The 22,435-nt window shown below is 42.6% G+C and overlaps 1 protein-coding gene and 2 non-coding genes across 5 annotated transcripts; all 3 read left to right on the forward strand.

Moving 5' to 3' along the window:
• Positions 1–53: 53 nt before the first annotated feature.
• Positions 54–22,078, forward strand: KHDC4 (KH domain containing 4, pre-mRNA splicing factor). Of its 3 annotated transcripts, none has more exons than XR_612270.4 (14): positions 54–173; positions 660–876; positions 4,676–4,804; positions 5,141–5,220; positions 7,331–7,383; positions 7,649–7,812; positions 8,641–8,852; positions 11,118–11,178; positions 12,605–12,662; positions 12,895–13,148; positions 17,318–17,491; positions 18,280–18,364; positions 19,025–19,116; positions 20,802–20,858. XR_612270.4 is itself a non-coding variant. In XM_003821086.4 (14 exons), exons 1-14 carry the CDS (start codon positions 136–138, stop codon positions 20,999–21,001), a joined length of 1,845 nt encoding a protein of 614 aa, XP_003821134.1. In that variant the 5' UTR covers positions 54–135; the 3' UTR covers positions 21,002–22,078. The 3 variants fall into 3 exon arrangements, 2 of the variants coding, with proteins under 2 accessions (XP_003821134.1, XP_034793135.1); XM_003821086.4 differs by having other exon boundaries at positions 18,252–18,364; positions 20,802–22,078; XM_034937244.3 differs by having other exon boundaries at positions 19,025–22,078.
• On the forward strand, positions 8,400–8,528 carry LOC112438477 (small Cajal body-specific RNA 4). The gene has a single exon (XR_003026892.1). It is a non-coding gene; the product is annotated as a small Cajal body-specific RNA 4 (non-coding RNA).
• LOC112438470 (small nucleolar RNA SNORA42/SNORA80 family) lies at positions 14,480–14,616 on the forward strand. The gene has a single exon (XR_003026885.1). It is a non-coding gene; the product is annotated as a small nucleolar RNA SNORA42/SNORA80 family (small nucleolar RNA).
• Positions 22,079–22,435: the final 357 nt, after the last annotated feature.

Raw genomic sequence — 22,435 nt, forward strand, 5'->3', positions numbered from 1 at the left:
AATCGGAATCGACATTTTCACCGGAACCGCTCGGCCCCACGACCGGAAGAGGCTGTGCGTAAGAACGTTGGGGGCGGAAGTGACGAGAAGGTGGTAGTCGGATAGTTGGCGGGTGGTTGAGTAGAACCGGTCGCCATGTCCGCGGGGAGCGCGACGCATCCTGGAGCTGGCGGGTACGGCTTCAGGGGCGAGGGCATCGGAGCGAGCACTGGGGCGCAGGAGAGGCGGAGGGACCCTGAGAAACTGCGTATAGGGTGGAAGGGCCCTTAAGTGGGAAGTAAAGGGCTGGACGTTTGGGGAGAAGGATCTTGAGCAGGCCTGGGGCCCTTAAAGGGCCGGCGGGGATCCGAGGGAGGAGGCAAACGGGGACTTTTGGAAGGGCGAGCCAAGGGGAAGGCGTAAACTAGAGCGTGTAGGATAGAGTGGAGTCTTTCGATATAGGTGACAGTAGAAACGAAAGATTTTGGGGAAGGGTTGAAAGTGGGGGTTTGTTAAATAAGCAATAATTGTTTAAGGAGAGGGGAGTTTTAGATTTGGAAGGTGATTCGGAGGTGTAAATGGAATATAATAGAGGGAAAATGGGGTGCTAAGGCGTAGTAAGGAAAGAATAACATACATGAAAGCTTTGGGGCCTAATGTTTTCCTTTTTCTCCATGTAGGCGCCGCAGCAAATGGGACCAACCAGCTCCAGCCCCACTTCTCTTCCTCCCGCCAGCGGCCCCAGGTGGGGAGGTCACCAGCAGTGGGGGAAGTCCTGGGGGCACCACAGCTGCTCCTTCAGGAGCCTTGGATGCTGCTGCTGCTGTGGCTGCCAAGATCAATGCCATGCTCATGGCAAAAGGGAAGCTGAAACCAACTCAGAATGCTTCTGAGAAGGTATTTGAAGTTGAAGGGTCTCCACTAATTGCGAATTTAATAGTTGTTTTGCCGGGCGCGGTGGCTTACGCCTGTAATCCCAGCACTTTGGGAGGCCGAGGCGGGTGGATCACGAGGTCAGGAGTTTGAGACCAGCCTGACCAACATGGTGAAACCCCGTCTCTACTGAAAATACAAAAATTAGTCGGGCATGGTGGCACGCGCCTGTAATCAGCTACTCAGGAGGCTGAGGCAGAACTGCTTGAACCCGGGAGGCGGAGGTTGCAGTGAGCCGAGATTGTGCCAGTGCACTCTAGCCTGGGCGACCCAATGAGACTCCGTCTCAAAAAAAAAAAAAAAAAGTTGTTTGTAATCCTGTAATCGCATAATAATTTGTGTTAGTAAAGGATAAATGGATATAGTAGTTGAGAGATCATTTAGTTTTGGAATGTTCCAGAACACATTTTGTTACAAATACATATTTACGAGGCGTTTTTGATTGGGCTGATTACATTTATGGACCAAATACCTTGTCTTGTCCTTGTTCACTTAGTTCAGCTTAAGCTGTATTTCCATAGTCATTTAAAGCAACATAACATGTTTTTAATATATGTGCTTTTTCCCTGAAGTCAGAGGAGTTCAGGTAAATCAAGTGAGCCCCATAGTGTCATCTCTAATTAGAACCTGTAGGGTTTTTTTTATTTATTTATTTATTTTGACAGAGTCTCACTCTGTCACCAGCCTGAAGTGCAGTAGTGGGGTGATTTCGGCTCACTACAACCTCTTGTCTCCTGGGTTCAAGTGATTCTGCTGCCCCAGCCTCCCGAGTAGCTGGGATTACAGGTGCATGCCACCATGCCCGGCTAATTTTTTTGTGTGTTTTTAGTAGACAGGGTTTCACCATGTTGACCAAGCTCATCTCTGCCTCCCAAAGTGCTGGGATTACAAGTATGAGCCACCAGGCGCAGCCTATTGTTTGCAAAGATTGTGTGAGTCAATCATCCATTTATAAGGTTTATGAGGAAAAATTAAAAGCATCTTGACAAAGATGTAATGCTCCTTGTATATTAAGATTTTTAATACTGATGTTAATCGTTTAAGCTCTTTTTTTTCCTTAAAATAATAATCTTTAGGTAGTTGACCTCAGCAGGATACATAAACACTGGATTTAGAATCATAAAACCTAAAAACCCAGAATCCACAGTTTGAAACCCAGAATCCACAGTTACTGGTTACATGGCTTTGGCATAACGAAACTCAGCTTTCTCGTTGGTAATATATATCTGCATTGTGTAGTGCAGTAGTCACTAGCTTCATGTGGCAATTTAAATTAAAATTAAGGGGCTGGGTGTGGTGACTCACACCTGTAGTCCCAGCTCCTCTGTAATTCTTCTTGGATTCTTGGAAGGCTGAGGTGGAAAGATGACCTGAGCCTAGGAGCTTGAGGTTGCATTGAGCTGTCATTTTGCCATTGCACTCCAGCCTGAGCAGCAGAGTGACACCTTGTCTAAATAATACAAATAATTAAATACTCTCAGGCTCCATAACTGTGAGAAATAAATTCCTGTTGTTTAAGCAAAAAGCAAAGCAAAACCAAAATACAATTTAAAATTTAGACCTTTAGTCACATTAGCCACCTGCCAAGTGCTCAAGAGACACATGTGGCTAATGGCTACCATATTCGACTGATAGACTAGAACCCTTGTCACCAAAAGTTCTCTTAGACAACATTGATAAGTACTATTAAAGGCGGCCATAAGGATTCATTGAGATGATAATGTAAATGAATACTATAAGGGGTTAAATAAAGGTAAGGTGATATTGCTGAGTTTGTATTTAGTTTTGCCTCCACATTTAAAAAATGTATTTAATGCACAAAGTAAACAACAGTATGTTACCTTCTTGAGCAGATTTTCTAGACATAGGTTGGGGAGATAGGCCCCTGTAGTCCCAGCTACTCAGGAGGTTAAAGCAGGTGGGTGGATCACTTGAGGCCAGGAGTTCAAGAACAGCCTGGGCAACATGGTGAAACCCTGTCTCTACAGAAAATACAAAAACAATTAGCTAGGTGTGGTGCATGCCTGTGGTTCCAGGGTCTGGCTTGATTGCCCAGGCAGTGACTGTGCAGTGGCGCAGTCTCTTCCTCCCAGGCTCAGCCTCCCAAGTAGCTGCGACTACAGACGCATGCCACCATGCCCGGCTAATTTTTTTTATTTTTTGAAGAGATGGGTTTGCCATGTTGCCCACCCTGCTTCAGCCACCCAAAGTGCTGGGATTATAGGCATGAGCCTGTTTGGTTCCTTCGTTCATTCGTTCTTTCTTTCTTTCTGTCTTTCTATCTGTCTTTTTTTTTTTTTTTTTTTTTTTTTGGTGATAGAGTCTTGCTTTGTTGCCCAGGCTGGAGTTCAGTGGCACAATGACTGCTTACTGCTGCCTCAGCCTGCTGAGTAGCTGAGACTACAGTCTCATGCCACCGTGCCCAGCTAATGTTTTGTATTTTTTGTAGAGATGTGGTTTTGCCATGTTACCCAGGCTGGTCTGAAACTCTTGGGCTCAAGCGATCCACCCTCCTCAGCCTCCTAAAGTGCTAGGATTACAGATGTGAGCCACCGGTCCCAGCCTTTTTTTGTAATTTATATATTTATTTTTGAGACAGAGTTTTGCTCTTGTTGCCCAGGCTGGAGTGCGATGGCGTGATCTCGGCTCATTGCAACCTCTGCCTCCCGGCTTCAAGCAATTCTGCCTGAGCCTCCGGAGTAGCTGGGATTACAGGCACGAACCACCACACCTGGCTAATTTTGTATGTTTACTAGAGACGGGGTTTCACCATGTTGACCAGGCTGATCACAAACTCCATGTAGTTTAAATTGAAAGAAACCGGATCAGGTTTTACCTTCTTACTGGTTTTTCATTCTTCTTTGTTCTTCTGTAATAGAGTGAGGAATTATTAGTTAGATACAATTTAAGGGTTTTTGAGAGCTTTACAAGGATGGAGTTAGTTGGATTTTATGTTAGGATTATAGGAGTGGCACAAAGACAACTTCCTATTGTATGCATGAGGTATATGTGTTGTAGGCATTGTTCCTCTACCTTCTATTGTGTTTTACTCCATGTACAGCCAACTAACTGAGCTATAGAGTATCATAACTTGGCCCTTTAATTTTCTTTTTGAAGGTTGTAGTTTCTAGTCCCTAGAGCTTCTGTAATTAGGTGGTCATAAAAATGCACATAGGGCCAAGGTCACAGAGAAATCTTGATTGTGGCCTTCAAGCAGATTGACTTTATTATTGACTTTATTTAGTGTCATTTTAGTGAGGTTTTTGTTTGCTTGTTAATTCGTTTATGAAGAATGACCAACTGTGTTTACAGGCAGATGAAGGGAAGGGTAGGGAGGTGTGGGACTTGGGAAAGGATAGTTGTACATTGGATGACTAAAAGGCTTTATCTCAGCTGGGCACAGTGGCTCACGCCTGTAATCCCAGCACTTTGGGAGGCCGAGGTGGGTGGATCACCTGAGGTCAGGAGTTCGAGACCAGCCTGGCGAACACGGTGAAACCCCGTCTCTACTAAAAATCCGAAAATTAGCTGGGCATGGTGCTGCACACCTGTAATCCCAGCTACTCAGGAGGCTGAGGCAGGAGAATTGCTTGAACCCAGGAGGCGGAGGTTGCAGTGAGCTGAGATCACGCCACTGCACTCCATCCTGGGCGACAGACTCCATCTCAAAAAAATGAAAAAATAAATAAGTAAATAAATAAAATAAAAAAATAGACTTTATCTCATCATAAAAACTTTTTAATCTAATTTCTCTTTTTTCTAGCTTCAGGCTCCTGGCAAAGGCCTAACTAGCAATAAGAGCAAGGATGACCTGGTGGTAGCTGAAGTAGAAATTAATGATGTGCCTCTCACATGTAGGAACTTGCTGACTCGAGGACAGACTCAAGACGAGGTGAGGAGGCATTGAGACTCTTTGGGGAGGGCGGTGAGTGGATTCAGATAAAGAAGACCTCTAAATAGACAGGCGTCAGATATTTATTAGTGGGTTTGGGTCATAGTCTCTAAAGTCAGGATTGGGTTTAATTTAACTTCAGAGGAAGATAATGAAATGGATATAAATGAATTTTCTGGGTTGGTTTGAGTAAGAAACCATGGAATCAAAATTTCAGATACAAGAGAGAATTCTTTCCTTCTTTACTTGGTTGAATGAATGAATGGGAAGAAAATCTGTCTGCCATTGAAATCAACCAATTGCCACATTTTTTTAATTGAACATTTCCTTTTTTAGATCAGCCGACTTAGTGGGGCTGCAGTATCAACTCGAGGGAGGTTCATGACAACTGAGGAAAAAGCCAAAGTGGGACCAGGGTGCGTATTCTCGTATCTTGTTTATGGAAGGGTTGGGTGTATGACTCACGTTAGCCTCATGTTTTTTATCCTTAGGTAATACGTGTACACAGTATTTGATTCAAGGTTTGAGGGGTATGTGTGTGCACACTATAGCAGAATTCTGGATATCAAACAGATACAAGATGTTGGGACCTGTTTTTGGACTTTTATTTCACATTTAATGTTTTTATTGGAGGAAACAAATTATAGGAAAGTGTAAAAGAAGATACTAACCACTAACATTTAATGTATATACTCTTCTTCTTTCTGTTCCATATGATCTGCAGAAATAATGTATATACTTTTTTTTTTTTTTTTTTGAGATGGAGTCTTGCTCTGTCGCCCAGGCTATAGTGCAGTGGTGTGATCTCGGCTCACTTCAAACTCTGCCTCCCGGGTTCATGCCATTCTCCTACCTCAGCCTCCTGAGTAGCTGGGACTACAGGCACCTGCCACCACGCCTGGCTAATTTTTTGTATTTTTAGTAGAGACAGGGCTTCACCGTGTTAGCCAGGATGGTCTTGATCTCCTGACCTTGTGATCCGCCCCCCTCGGCCTCCCAAAGTGCTGGGATTACAGGCGTGAGCCACCACGCCCGGCATTGTATATACTTCTTAACTTTTTTCTGTGGAAATAGTTCCCCTCACAAATGGGCTCTTTTTTTTTTTTTTTTTTTTTTGTCTTTATGATGGTTATAGGTTGTGATTATTCAGGTAAAGACTTAATCTGTTTCATTTCATTCCTTCCATCATTCAGTGTTTGAGTTTCTCTTCACTGTCAGTTGATAGGTACTTAGGGAATGCAACATTTTTAACATTAGCTTAAACTACACAAAATAAGGTGGCAAAATTTAATTCCTACCCCAAGCCAGGAATTTATTTATTTATTTATTATTTATTTATTAGAGAAGGAGTTTTTGCTCTTGTTGCCCAGGCTGGAGTGCAATGGCGCCATCTCGGCTCACTGCAACCTCTGCCTCCTAGGTTCAAGCAATTCTCTGGCCTCACCCTCCCGAGTAGCTGGGATTACAAGCATGCGCCACCACACCCGGCTAAATGTTGTATTTTTAGTAGAGATGGGGTTTCACGATGTTGGACAGGCTGGTCTCAAAAGTCCTGACCTCGGGTGGTTCCCCTGCCTCGGCCTCCCAAAGTGCTGGGATTACAGGCATGAGCCACCGTGCCCAGCCCCAAGAATGTATTTAAACTTTCTATATGTGTTGATTGCTGTTTTGAACTTTGTCTTTAAAAAGTTATTTTTACCTGCTACTTTTTATTAACTGTATATGGTTATTGATCACTTTATTATAATTTAAGTCCTCTTCACATTTAGAATCTAAATTATCAGTTGATGTGGACCTTAAGAGGTTTCTCTATATGCATGATCAATCTTTCCCCATTAATTTTGTGTGTGTGTGTGGTGTTTTTTTTTTTTTTTTTTTTGGAGACAAAGTCTCGCTCTGTTGCCCCGGCTGGAGTTCAATGGCATGATCTTGGGTCATTGCAACCTCCACCTCCTGGGTTCAGGTAATTATTGTGCCTCAGCCTCCTGAGTAGCTGGGACTACAGGCGTGCCACCATGCCTGGCTAATTTTTGTAATTTCAGTAGAGATGGGGTTTTGCCATGTTGGCCAGGCTGGTCTCAAACTCTTGGCCTCATGTCATCCACCCACCTCAGCCTCCCAAAGTGCTGGGATTACAGACATGAGCCACAGCACCCAGCTTGCCCCATTGATTTGGATAGACGAGACCACATTTGTTTATAACCTATTAGACAACCAGCAAAAAGGAATTCTGTTCTTAAATATTGGGTTATCTCAATAGACTGGACAATAATGGTAGTGAATCCATAAGAACAGATTTGATCTGAACTCTGTGGGCCAGTTGACTTTTAAGATCAAGAAGTTTATTTGTTCCCCAGCTGTTAAAGCATGTTCTGAGACATTAGCTAGCAAAAACCCTTCTAATGTATATAGTCCCTTTTGGTTATTTGGAAACTTGAAACATTACAAATTAGATCTGGTGACCCATTTGACTCCTTTTTTGGTTTTGACCACATTGAGATCATCCTATTTTGTTTCTCTTTATAGGGATCGTCCATTATATCTTCATGTTCAGGGCCAGACACGGGAATTAGTGGACAGTAAGTAATGTTTTTGGCTCACGTAGCACTTTTTGTGAAGAGCAAAGTACAGGGCTCTGTATAGCAAGTTGGCAAAGTGTCCCTGATGGCTGTTCTAACCCTTGTTCATGAACTATACACGAATTTGTATGGGAGTTTAGAGGGATTGAGAGCCACATATTTGGGTAACGTATAAAGCAGATTTACGTGTGAATAATTGAACACTGGCCTGCCTGGGCACTAGTCAGTTCATTCCATTCAGTTTTACTGTCTGTGTTTTTCTAAGGAGCTGTAAACCGGATCAAAGAAATTATCACCAATGGAGTGGTAAAAGCTGCCACAGGAACAAGTCCAACTTTTAATGGTGCAACAGTAACTGTCTATCACCAGCCAGCACCCATCGCTCAGTTGTCTCCAGCTGTTAGCCAGAAGCCTCCCTTCCAGTCAGGGGTATGTTTTGGGGAGGGATCATTAATAGCATTATCATTTCTATAAAAATGATATGTGCTGGCCAGGCACAGTGGCTCATTCCTGTAATCCCAGCACTTTGGGAGGCCAAGGTGGGTGGATCATTTGAGGTCAGGAATTTGGACCAGCCTGACCAACGTGGTGAAACCCCGTCACGAACATTACCCGGACCTGGTGGCAGGCACCTGTAACCCCAGCTACTTGGGAGGCTGAGGCAGGAGAATTGCTTGAACCCCGGAGGTGGAGGTTGCAGGGAGCTGAGACCATGCCACTGCACTCCAGCCTGGGCCACAGAGCAAGACTCCATCTCAAAAAAAAAAAAAAAAAAGTGCCAAGTAATACATATAAAGAAAAAAAAAAATCGTGAAATTCCAAATTCCAATCCCGAAAGTTACCTGCCATAAGTATTCTGTTAGTGTGTTATCCAGCTCTCCACGGTATAATGAACACCTGATCACACATTTCTTCATATTGATATATTCTAGAAAGGAGATTGATAGAGCAGAAGGTATACATGTTGTACATTTTGAAGTTAGTGGTTTTAATTTGTATTTGTAAACTTGATGACAACTGGAGGACTAAGAAGGCTGAGTCTGATGAAGTAAGACTTTGCTGATACATTCCTCCTAGAAAAAAGGGTTGGAGAGAGCAGCCTTCACTGAAGAGTATCACAGGGCTGACTGTACTACCCAACACTCTACCCCAGTTTTACAGGAGACTGTCTGTGCTATAATTTCTTATTGACTTATTTCAAAGATTGAGGATTTAATTATATATTGTTTAATCTGAACTATTCTGTTCTTCCTACAGATGCATTATGTTCAAGATAAATTATTTGTGGGTCTAGAACATGCTGTACCCACTTTTAATGTCAAGGAGAAGGTGGAAGGTCCAGGCTGCTCCTATTTGCAGCACATTCAGATTGAAACAGGTGCCAAAGTCTTCCTGCGGGGCAAAGGTTCAGGCTGCATTGAGCCAGCATCTGGCCGAGAAGCTTTTGAACCTATGTATATTTACATCAGGTATGGATGGATAGGGCAGGGGACATGTGAATTCTTGTCAACTTGTTGGTACAGTCAGGAGTGATTCAGAAGGAGCAAGAGAAAACTGGGTGTAATTAATAGTAATGAGGGATTTAGATAAATGCTAGGAGTAATTACTTTATAATAGTTAAAGAAATTGTAGAATTGGGGCACGGTGGCTCATGCCTGTAATCCCAACACTTCTGGAGGCCAAGGCGTAGGACCACTTGAGCCCAGGAGTTTGAGGCCAGCCTGGGCAACATAGCGAAACCCCATCTCTCCAAAAAAATTTAAAAAATTAGGCGGGCATGGTGGCTCACACCTGTAATCCCAGCACTTTGGGAGGCCGAGGCGGGTGGATCACGAGGTCAGGAGATCGAGACCATCCTGGCTAACAAGGTGAAACCCCGTCTCTACTAAAAATAAAACAAAAAAAATTAGCCAGGTGTGGTGGCAGGCGCCTGTAGTCCCAGCTACTCAGGAGGCTGAGGCAGGAGAATGGCGTGAACCCGGGAGGTGGAGCTTGCAGTGAGCTGAGATTGCGCCACTGCACTCCAGCCTGGGTGACAGAGCGAGACTCCATCTCAAAAAAAAAAAAAAAAAATTAGCCAGGTGTTATGGTGTACACCTTAATCCCAGCTGCTCAGTAGGCTGAGGCAGGAGGATGGCTTGAGCCCAGGAGATTAAGGCTGCAGGTAGCTGTGTTTGCACCACTGCACTCCAGACTGGGTGACTGAGTGAGACCCTGTCTTAAAAAAAAAAACCAGGTGCGGTGGCTCACACCTGTAATCCCAGCACTTTGGGAGGCCGAGGCAGGCGGATCACTTGAGGTCAGGAGTTCGAGACTACCCTGGCCAACATGGTGAAACCCTGTCTCTACTAAAAGTATAAAAATTAGCCAGGTGTGGTGGCAGGCACCTATAATCCCAGCTATTCAGCAGGCTGAGGTAGGAGAATTGCTTGAACCCTGGAGGCGGAGGTTGCAGTGAGCTGAGACTGCTCCATTGCACTCCAGCCTGGGCAACAGAGCAAGACTCCATCTCAAAAAAAAAAAAAAAGAGAAATTATTGAATTAGGAGACGGAATTCTCTCTTTAGTATTCAAGTCCTTTGGTTTTGTACAAGTCTGTACAAAAGTGAATCTTGCCCTGTAATCCCAGCACTTTCAGGGCCGAGGCGGATGAATCAGAAGGTCAGGAGATTGAGACCATCCTGGCTAATACGGTGAAATCCCGTTTCTACTAAAAATAAAACAAAAAAATTAGCCAGGCATGGTGGCAGGCGCCTGTAGTGCCAGCAACTCGGGGGCTGAGGCAGGAGAATGATGTGAACCCAGGAGGTGGAGCTTGCAGTGAGCTGAGATCGCGCCACTGCACTCCAGCCTGGGCAACAGAGCAAGATTCTGTCGCCTCCTGCCTCAGCGTCCCGAGTAGCTGGGACTATAGGCACCCGCCAACATGCCTGGCTAATTTTTTGTATTTTTAGTAGAGACGGGGTTTCACCGTGTTAGCCAGGATGGTCTCGATCTCCTGACCTCGTGATCCGCCTGTCTCGGTCTCCCAACGTGCTGGGATTACAGGCGTGAACCACCACGCCCGGCCAAAAAAAAGCAAATCTTAAAGTGAGCTGTGATAAGTCTGAAATAATTTTCATTTAAACCTATGTCAATATTAATACATTTTATAGTAATTTTATGAACTTTAAACATTTTTATATCAAGAAGTACCATTACTCAGAGAAAGACTAATATTTGTGGTAATGATAGTGGTTATATCTTAAAAGACTTACGTTGGCTGGGCGCGGTGGCTCAAGCCTGTAATCCCAGCACATTGGGAGGCTGAGACGGGTGGATCACGAGGTCAGGAGATCGAGACCACCCTGGCTAGCATGGTGAAACCCCATCTCTACTAAAAATACAAAAAAAAAAAAAAAAAACTAGCCGGGCATAGTGGCGGGCACCTGTAATCCCAGCTACTCAGGAGGCTGAGGCAGGAGAATGGCATAAACCCGGGAGGCGGAGCCTGCAGTGAGCCGAGATCGCGCCACTGCACTCCAGCCTGGGCGACAGAGCGAGACTCCGTCTCAAAAAAAAAAAAAAAAAAAGACTTACGTTTTGTGTTTCTGTTTTGTGATTTTCAGAGGCCTAGATTTGAGCTACAGTGAATGTATTAGTGTAGATTTGTAAAATAGCATGGAAAATGAAAGCAGAATTCTGCATCTTTTATTTATTTTTCTCTCCTTTGAATTCCTGGTTATTTATTTGCAGTCACCCCAAACCAGAAGGCCTGGCTGCCGCCAAGAAGCTTTGTGAGAATCTTTTGCAAACAGTGAGTTGTATTTGTCTGATACTCATTCAGAAGAACAATTGCCATTTTGGAGTATGTCTTAGCTGTTTCTTTCACCTGTTTAGTTTCCTAGTACTGCTATAACAAGTTATGGCAGTTGGGTGGCTTAAAATAACACAAATTTATTCTATCACAGTCCAGGAAGCAGAGTCTGAAATCAAGGTGCAGGCAGAATTGGTTCCTTCTGGAGTCTTTGAGAGAGAAATCATCCCATGCCTTTCCTCTCTCCTAGCACCTGGTCATTGTGTTGGTTTTCTTTGGCTTGTATTAGCATAACTCCAGTCTGAAGTAAGGGTAGAACTATAGTAATTTAAAACCAGTTAGACATGTTTGGGGGATGATTGCTCATTTGATTATGCATTCTTTTTATTCTATAAACAACCAAAAGTTAAACCTTAGGACTGTCTTTATAGCACTTAGAGGAAATCAGGTTTTGCACTGAATATGTTCAACCTTGTGTTCTCTGGTGCCTTATTGGGTAGCTCATGGTTGGTTTTTTTGTTTGTTTGTTTTTTTACTTTTGTACATATCACCTGATTTACCAACCCTTGTACCGGATAATTTTCTTGACTGTTTCCCATCTTTGTTGGTACTTGAGGTTATGGACTTAATAATATATAGGAAGGAAGTATGAGGAAAATACGAAACCCTTACTAAATGTGAGCTCCTTGAGGAAAAGTCACCCAGTAAATGTGAATGAATTGAGGTCTCACCAGTTATACTAACAACTTGGAAATTTCCTAGTTACTTAATTTCTGTGGCTTTCTAAATGATTCTGTACCCCAGAATTGAGTATGGTTTAGGGGATTCAGGATTATTCTCCTAATTCTCAAAATTGGCTTAATAATTTATAGATTTGCCTTATTAAAATGTTGAGGTGGGTTGGACATGGTGGCTCATGCCTGTAATCCCAGCCCTTTGGGAGGCCAAGGCGGGCGGATAATGAGGTCAGGAGTTCGAGACCAGCCTGGCCAACATAGTGAAACCCCTGTCTCTACTAAAAATAAAAAACTAGCTGGGTGCGGTGGCACGCGCCTGTAGTCCCAGCTACTTGGGAGGCTGAAGCAGGAGAATCGCTTAAACCTTGAAGGTGGAGGTTGCAGTGAGCTGAGACCATGCCATTGCATTGTAGCCTGGGTGACAGAGTGAGACTGTCTCAAAAAAAAAAAAAAAAAAAAAAGGTTGCAGTGATACAAGATCGCGCCACTGCACTCCAGCCTGGGTGACAGAGCAAGACTCCGTCTCAAAAAAAAAAAAAAATGTGGGTTAAACAAGTTTAAATTTGATTGGAACATTGGTAGATATATTTTAATTCCTAATGGCTTTCGTCCTAGAATTATGTAATCAGACCCTTGTAAATGCACAGCTTCGGCTGTCCCATGTTAATTTGTTTCCCCCTCTCTTTCAGGTTCATGCTGAATACTCTAGATTTGTGAATCAGATTAATACTGCTGTACCTTTACCAGGTGTGTACATCTTGAAGTGTTTAAAAAATATTTTGCTAGTGATAGTTATGTGTAACTATGATACTTGAGGCTAGACTGTGCCAGGGCACTATTAATGTTCCCTTTAATTTAGGGTAATTTGGAAAGCCATTCATGCCTCAGTATTTTTCTTCCCTAGATATTAAGTTTAATATTCAGCTAAATTGTCTCATTCTGCTGCAGCTGATTAAACACTTTTTTTCTTCCCCCTCAGGCTATACACAACCCTCTGCTATAAGTAGTGTCCCTCCTCAACCACCATATTATCCATCCAATGGCTATCAGTCTGGTTACCCTGTTGTTCCCCCTCCTCAGCAGCCAGTTCAACCTCCCTACGGAGTACCAAGCATAGTGCCACCAGCTGTTTCATTAGCACCTGGAGTCTTGCCGGCATTACCTACTGGAGTCCCACCTGTGCCAACACAATACCCGATAACACAAGTGCAGCCTCCAGCTAGCACTGGACAGGTAGGATGTCAGGATATGCAACAACATATTACTGAATTTAGGAAAAACTGGGGAAAGAGGGGAGGTAGTGGTATTCCAGAAATAAATCATGTGATATGGAATGTCTTTTTCCTGCTGTCTTCTGTGTTCCTACCACCAACCTACCTGAATATTTTGGATTAGTGTGTATGTGTGTATGTCATCCTGAAGTTTATATTTTCACAAGTCTTGCACACCAAATAGCTGTTTAAAGTGGGGATGGTGGGCACACTTGCTATAAAGGGTCAGATGGCAAATATTTTAGGCTTTAAGGGCCATACATTCTCTGTCACAACTATCACACTCGGTGGTTGTAGTGCAGAAGCAGCCCGTGGATAATACCTCAATGAATAAGCATAGCTGTTGTACTCCAGTAGAACTTTATTTACAAAACAGGTGGCAGGCCACAGTCATAGTTTGCCATACCCTTGGCCATTGTTTGCCTAACCTTACCTTTGCAGTATTAACAAAGTCCTCAAGGAGAATGGGGCTACCTTCACCACACCTCTCAGTAATTGGAACTGAGTTAGCATTTCAAATCTTAGAAGGAAACATAATCTCAGCATTTGGGGAGGCTGAGGCAGGATTGCTTTAGCACAGTTTGAGACCAGCCTAGGCAACATAGTGAGACTCCATCTCTACAAAAAAAATTAGCTGGACATGGTGGCACATACCTGTATTTCAGCTACTTAAGAGGCTGAGATGGAAGGGTCTCTTGAGCCTAGGAGGTCATGGATGCAGTGAACCAAGATGGTGCCAGTGCACTCCAGCCTCAGTGACAGAGTGAGACTGTCTGAAAAAAAATTTTAAAAAGCAACATTATGTAAGAGATATATAAACTTTTCAAATGTAAGGATTATAAATGCTGGTATGTTTCTTTTATAACTTAAGAAATGTATACTTTAAAAAATTTTTTTTTTGAGACAGAGTCTTGCTCTGTTGCCCAGGCTGGAGTGCAGTGGCGCATCTCGGCTCACCGCAAGCTCTGCCTCCCAGGTTCACGCCATTCACCTGCCTCAGCCTCCCAAGTAGCTGGGACTACAGGCACCCACCACCACGCCTGGCTAATTTTTTTGTATTTTTAGTAGAGACGGGGTTTCACTGTGTTAGCCAGGATGATCTCGATCTCCTGACCTCATGATCCAACTGCCTCTGCCTCCCCAAGTCCTGGGATTACAGGTGTGAGCCACCGCACCTGGCCACAATTTCTTAAATCATGAAAGTAGAATTTTAGGAAAAGAGTAGATGTCTGGATAATAATCTGGATGGATTATATATACTGGTCTTGGAGGCAGGGGAGAGACTTAATGAGAGCATGGTAATGGATTTATGGTGGGTCCTTCTCTCTGGGCCTCTCATAGTGTACCCATGCCAGAGTAAATGGCAGCCTCGAACCATTGCCCAGTCCCCTTACCTGTGGGCTGTGAGCACTGAAGGGGGTTGCACAGTGTGTAACAAAAAAGCTATGAACTAAATTTCATTTGTGGTCTCTAGTCAAATTTATTTTATTTTATTTATTTATTTTATTTTTATTTATTATTATTTTTTGAGACAGAATCTCGTTCTGTTGCCCAGGCTAGAGTGCAGTGGCACCATCTTGGCTCACTGCAAGCTCCGCCTCCCAGGTTCACGCGATTCTCCTGCCTCAGCCTCCCGAGTAGCTGGGACTACAAGCGCCTGCCACCACGCCTGGCTAATTGTTTTGTATTTTTAGTGGAGATGGGGTTTCACCTTCTTAGCCAGGATGGTCTCGATCTTCTGACCTCGTGATCCGCCCACCTCAGACTCCCAAAGTATTGGGATTACAGGCGTGAGCCACCACGCCTGGCCTTATTTATTTATTTATTTATTTATTTAATTTTTTTTTGAGACGGAGTCTCGCCCAGGCTGGAGTGCAGTGGCGCGATCTCGGCTCACTGCAAGCTCCGCCTCCCGGGTTCAGGTCATTCTCCTGCCTCAGCCTCCTGAGTAGCTGGGACTACAGGTGCCCGCCACCACACCTGGCTAATTTTTTTGTATTTTTAGTAGAGATGGGGTTTCACCTTGTTAGCCAGGATGGCCTTGATCTCCTGACCTCATGATCCGCCCGCCTCGGCCTCCCAAAGTGCTGGGATTACAGGTGTAAGCCACCGCACCCAATTTATTTTATTTTGAGACAGAATCTCACTCTGACGCCTAGGCTGGAGTGCAGTGGTGTGATCTTGGCTCACTGCAACCTCTACCTCCTGGATTCAAGTGATTATCCTGCCTCAGCCTCCCGAGTAGCTAGAATTACAGGCACATGCCACCACGCCCAGCTAATGTTTGTATTTTTAGTAGAGATGGGGTTTCACCATTTTGGCCAGGCTGGTCATGAACTCTTGACCTCAGGTGATCCGAGGCCTCGGACTTCCAAAATGCTAGGATTATGGTGCAAGGATTACAGGCATAAGCCACCGTGCCCGGCCAAAATTATTTTAATTTTTATATTTAGCTCTGTAGGTCTCTACTTTTGAGGGTCAGTCCTTTGTAATTGGGAAGCAATACAGCAGAGTGGTTAAAAGCAGGGAGTTAAGGCGGCCGCAGTGGCTCATGTAGCTGTAATCCCAGCACTTTGGGAGGTTGGGGCGGGTGGATCACTTGAGGTCAGGAGTTCAAGACCAGCCTGGTCAACATGGTGAAACCCTGTCTCTGCTAAAAACACAAAAATTAGCTGGGCGCGGTGGCAGGCATCTGTAATCCCAGCTACTTGGGAGGCTGAGGCAGGAGAATTGCTTGAACCCAGGAGTCAGAGGTTGCAGTGAGCCGAGATCGCATCACTGCACTCCAGCCTGAGTGACAAGCAAAACTCAAAAAAAAAAACAAAAAAAAACTGGGAGTTAGAATTAGATTGACAGGGTTGATCTTGCTTTCCCATTTTTGAGCTGTGTGATAATTGGGATGTAACTTGCCCTGTCTAGGGTTTGGTTTTCCTTAGATGTAAAATGGGCACAGTGATAAAAATCTCAGAGGTTTGCAAGGATTAAATAAGATGATCCAATCTGTCAGTAAATGTTAGCTGTGTTATTAATACAATCAGCCACCTTACAACGTTTTAGTCAGTGATAGACTGCACATATGATGCTTGTCCTGTAAAATTATAGTAGCATATTTTTACTGTACCTTTTCTACATTTAGATACACAAATACTTACCATTGTGTTACAGCATTCAGTACAGTAACATGCTATACAGGATTGTAGCCTAGAAGAATAGGCCATATCGTATAGCCTAGGTGTGTCGTAGGCTATTTTCATCTAAGTTTGTATAAGTACACATTTGTTAAATGACAAAATTGCCTTGCAGTGCATTTCTCAAAACATATTCCCACTCAGCGTAGTGGCTCACACCTGTAATCCCAGCACTTTGGGAAGCTGAGACAGATGGATCACAAGTACAAAAAAAAATTAGTTGTGCATGGTGGCACGTGCCTGTAGTCCCTCGGCAGGCTGAGGCAAGAGAATCGCTTGAACCTGGTAGGCAGAGGTTGTAGTGAGCCGAGTTGGCACCATTGCACTCCAGCCTGGGAGACAGAGCAAGACTGAGACTCTGTCTCAAAAACAAGACAAAACAAAACACGTATTACCATTGCTAAGCAACGCATGGCTGTATAGAGTTTTCTCTTCAGACCTGCCTATTCCTGTGTAATATATACTGTCTTCTGATACCCCTTATTCCTTTTTGGAACAACATCTTCAAACATTAGACTTAATCTTGACATAGTAGCTTAGTAATAACTAAGGGAGTGGAAGATGAAATTGCTTCTTCCACAAGCATTAGCAGCATTTATAAATAACAGAAAGCTTATTACAGAAAGCTAATCACGTTGACTGTCAGTGGTTGGAGTTCTGTTTGTTAATGGTCATGTTTACTCCTAGTAGCCCAAATGCATAACAGAGTTTTCTTAAAAGTTCAAAGCACTGTATATAGGTTGTCAATTTCATGTTTCCCTAGGATGAAGGTGAGAAGGCTTAGGTGATAATGTTACCAAATTATACATGAAGGAAACTAAGGACCTGAAGATGCAAAATTCATATGATACTTATTGATCCTTAAAGTATATTATAATCATTGTTTACTTATTCCTTGGGCATTCTCACACTTTTTTTCTTCCTTGGTTTGTTTTGGTCCCAGAGTCCGATGGGTGGTCCTTTTATTCCTGCTGCTCCTGTCAAAACTGCCTTGCCTGCTGGCCCCCAGCCCCAGCCCCAGCCCCAGCCCCCACTCCCAAGTCAGCCCCAGGCACAGAAGAGACGATTCACAGAGGAGCTACCAGATGAACGGGAATCTGGACTGCTTGGATACCAGGTTAAATAAAATACTCTGTTTTCCTATCTTCACCTTATTCTTCTACTGTATTCTCCCTTTAAAAAAGATAAATTCACATCATTCTCCCAGTACTAGGATTTCTGCTTTCTGGAATTCATTTTGGTTAGGTTTTTTATCCTATTCAACAGACTCTTGAAAGCCTCTGAGAGTTCTTACTTTCTTATACATCTCACTCAAAGCTCTTGATCTACCAGTATGTGGTTTGTATTTAAAACCTTGGCTTTCAATGGTGCTCTCTCTTTTACCCTCCACCTAAAAAAGAGAGTGATATCTCCCTCCAGTCTCCCCACCCCTCAAGACTGCTAGAAAAGGAGTGATTCTGTACATGTAATTGTAAAGTTAGCCACTAAAGTTAAAAAGATTCTTAATTTGTAGTTTTGGTGCAATTTTATCAGAAGTACCTTTCCATTTTGCCAGAATCCTTGAATCATTCTTTAAACCAAAGCATTTTTTTATAGTTTCTAGCTAAGTTTATAGAAACTAGTGGAGCTATGGGCAGTCAGTTAAAAACAGGCCATAGATAGCATAATGAATTATAACACCCCTGTCCAAGTCCTATAGAGAAAAAAAAAATCCCTACTTTTGACTACAGTTACACAGCAAATCCCAAAGAGCTTTGTAGTAGTTTAACGTACTACAACTTATCAGAAAGATGAGGCACTTGACAGTTACATTAAGGAGCTAAAGTCAATACGGCAGTTGTAGATTTGCTAATGCCACTGTATTTTTCTGCTCATAGCATGGACCCATTCATATGACTAATTTAGGTACAGGCTTCTCCAGTCAGAATGAGATTGAAGGTGCAGGATCGAAGCCAGCAAGTTCCTCAGGCAAAGAGAGAGAGAGGGACAGGTAAGTTGGAATAATTATGCAAATGTATTCAGATGTTATTTGTTTGCACCATTAGTGAGAGTAATGATCATTGCTATGAGCTTAAGTATTCTGAAACTGAAATGAAATCTTTGAATCAAATATGCTTCTGTTTGTTGTAATTGATGCAATGAAGTAAAATATGATAGGCCTTTTACAGATTTAGAAGCAGTTATATTCAGCTTTGAATAATTTATTACTTGTTCAGACATCTTTCTTGACTTCCATTGTCTGCATCTTGGCCATTTTCCTAAGGGTAGACAGTAACAGAAATGTTACATAATTCAGCTATTTTTGCTACTTTAGAGTCATTAGAATATCATGGAGGGAAGTACATGAATGTGGGAGTTCAGCCTGCCACACAGTGCTTGAATTTTCCTTTCTTATATTAGTATATTAACCTTCATAAGAAAGGAGCTGATATCTTTCTATAACAGTTCATTCGATTTTTGTCATGGCAATTGCTGTGTAGACAGGCCTTATACTTTTATAAAGGGACTGGGGGAAGGTGGAAGGGGTTGAAATTAATGGTTAAAATGAATTTGAAGGATTGTCTGCAGACATAATTGCACTTCTAATCCACTGGATAAGTTAAGAAAATTTAAATTGTCTGAAAGAAAGTTTCATTTTGTTTTTCAATAGGCAGTTGATGCCTCCACCAGCCTTTCCAGTGACTGGAATAAAAACAGAGTCCGATGAAAGGAATGGGTCTGGGACCTTAACAGGGAGCCATGGTGAGTGTGATATAGCTGGGGGAACAGGGGAGTGGCTAACTAAGACTGGTCTAAAGCTATTAGTTTTCTCAGCTGGGCGCGGTGGCTCACGCCTGTAATCCCAGCACTTTGGGAGGCCGAGGTGGGCGGATCACCTAAGGTCAGGAGTTCAAGACCAGCTTGGCCAACATAGTGAAATCCCATCTCTACTAAAAATACAAAAACTAGCGGGCATGGTGGTGGGCGCCTGTAATCCCAGCTACTCAGGGGGTTGAGGCAGGAGAATCGCTTCAACCTGGGAGGCAGAGGTTGCAGTGAGCCAAGATCAGACCACTGCCCTCCAGCCTGGGCAATAGAGCAAGACTCCATCTCACAAATAAATAAATACATAAATAAAGCTATTAGTTTTCTAACCTGATGTTCATTCAGGTGTTTAATCCAACCTCTATAATCTGTTGGCCAGTGAAAATACTTTTGGGCCGGGCACGGTGGCTCACGCCTGTAATCCCAGCACTTCGGGAGGCCAAGGTGGGCGGATAACCTGAGGTCAGGAGTTTGAGACCAGCGTGGCTAACATGGTGAAACCCCGTCTCTACTAAAAATAGAAAAATTAAGCTGGGCATGGTGGTGCATGCCTGTAATTCCAGCGACTTGGAAGGCTGAGGCAGGAGAATCGCTTGAACTTGGGAGGTGGAGGTTGCAGTGAGCCAAGATCACACCACTGCATTCCAGCCTGGGCACTAGAGTGAGACTCTGTCTCAAAAAAAAGAAAGAGAAAATAGTTTCTAAAAAATTGTATACAGACAACCTTTTATTTCCAACAAACGTGTGTCGAGAGAGAGAGAGAGAGAAAATAGTTTTAAAAAATTGTATACAGACAACCTTTCCTTTCCAACCAACGTGTGTCGAGAGAAAATAGTTTTAAAAAAATTGTATACAGACAACCTTTCATTTCCAACCAACGTGTGTCGAGACAGAGAGAAAAAATAGTTTTAAAAAAATTGTATACAGACAACCTTTTGTTTCCAACCAACGTGTATCTAGAAAAGAGTTAGTCGACTTATTTTATACATAGCATCAGTGAATACTAATGAGTGGTAGGTCATTTCAAAATCCTGTTGCCTATATTATGTGAATACCAGGAGGTCATCTGATACGGACTTAATAAAGGTTGATTTTGCTTTATATTGGGAGCTGAGCCACACCTCCCCTTATAACTCTATTGGTCAGTAATGGTCAGTTTGTGGCTGTTAGGAAAATGTTGCCTTTTAGCATTCCAGAACTCTAAATCCTGTAGAGGTACATGGGATATTTTATTCTTTGCCTATACTCATAAAAATGAACAGAAGAAAATACGTTTTTTTCTTTTCTTAACTTCTTTTCTTTTAACTCTTTAAAAGGTGAAATATCAGCCCTCAAGAGACTCACTTGCTAACTTTCCTTTTTTTCTTTTTTTTTCTTTTTTTGTGTTTCTTTTTTCTTTCTCTGTTTTCTTACATGGTTCTGGTGGATTCACATTTGCTGATGCTGGTGCTGTTTTTCGTGTGATCTTCAACGTTTTTGGGTGACCATTGACCCTGTGACCTCAAAATGGTGTCCAACTAACCACTTAAAATTAACATCTTTTTTTTTAATTAACGAATTTATGGTATTTTTTTTTTTCCCTTGGCGGGGATGGGGTTGGGGTTGTTTTTTCTCTATTCTAGATTATCCAGCCAAGAAGATGAAAACTACAGAGAAGGGATTTGGCTTGGTGGCTTATGCCGCAGATTCATCTGATGAAGAGGAGGAACATGGAGGTCATAAAAATGCAAGTAGTTTTCCACAGGGCTGGAGTTTGGGATACCAATATCCTTCATCACAACCACGAGCGAAACAACAGATGCCATTCTGGATGGCTCCCTAGGAAACAGTGGAACAGAGTTTTGACTCTCAGTGACTCTTCTTAGCAATAATGCATGCATTTGATTTAACAAGACTCTGGGGCCTGTGCTGGGAACCATCTTGGACCTTTGCAGAAGTTAGAGATTCAGTGCCCCCCTTTCTTAAAGGGGTTCCTTAACAACAACAAAAATCCTTATTTCTGCAGTGGCATAGAATCTGTTAAAATTTAATTAGAATCACAAATTTATCTCAGAAGCTTTTTAACAGTTGGTGAAATGTGCTTGTCCAACAAAGCATCCTAACAGGGTCGTTCCCATACACATTTGACCTGGTCAGCCTTTTCCAAGTGAATAGCCCCAATTCTGACATAAAGAAAGTTTTATTTGTATTTTACTACTGTTCGGTCAATTTTGATATATAACTGGTTACAAACAGAGCCTTACTGTTTATTAGTGGGGAAATGATTTTAAGACCGTCCTTTTCAGTATTTAATTCTGACAGATCTGCATCCCTGTTTCGTTTTGGATTATTTCTGTTTTGGAAAATGCTGTCTCATTTAAAACTGTTGGATATAGCTGGATCCTGGATAGGAAAATGAAATTATTTTTTCATTGTGTTTTTTAATTGGGGTGATCCAAAGCTGGCACCTTCAGGCACATTGGTCTCATAGCCATTACTGTTTTTATTGCCCTTCTAAGATCCTGTCTTCAGCTGGGTCAGAGAAAACTTCTTGACTAAAACTGGTCAGAACTCATCACAGAAATGAAATACAGTGGTCTCTCTCTCCCAGAACTGGTTGCAGCTAAAATAGAGAGATCTGACTGCTGGCTATAGGATTTTGGACTTAATGACTGAAATTGCAAATTGTCCTTTTTCTTGGCATTACAGATTTTGCCAAAATAACTTTTTGTATCAAATATTGATGTGTGAAAGTGAAGGAGCTAGTCTGCTGAACCAGGAATAGTTTGAGATATTGAACTGTCATTTTTGCACATTTGAATACTTTGCAGGCTGGCTTTGTATAAACTTATCCTCTGGTTTCCTATATGTTGTAAATATTTAGACCATAATTTCATTATAAATAAATCTATAAATATTCTGCTTGTGGTTTCTCTGTTTTCTTCCACAACCCATCCATACACTGAAATTCATAAACTTTTTTACTTATAGCACAATGCAACTATAACATTACCAGAAAAATACATATACAGACCCCAAGGTTTGCATATAGTTCCCAGAGTTATGTAACTGCAAAATGTACCCTTAAAGTTCAAATGAAAAGGTTAAGGATTATTATGCTGGATATTTTCCATTTTCATATTTTAGCCCTCCTTTATTTAACAGCGTATTAAAAGGACTTCATGAATGAAGCAGGTTTTAAAGGAAATATGTTATTCTTGGAAAGACATTTTATTTTTTTTTTAGATGGAGTCTCGCTCTGTCACCCAGGCTGGAG

This window comes from Pan paniscus, chromosome 1, assembly GCF_029289425.2.
Source record: "Pan paniscus chromosome 1, NHGRI_mPanPan1-v2.0_pri, whole genome shotgun sequence".
Lineage (NCBI taxonomy): Eukaryota > Metazoa > Chordata > Mammalia > Primates > Hominidae > Pan > Pan paniscus.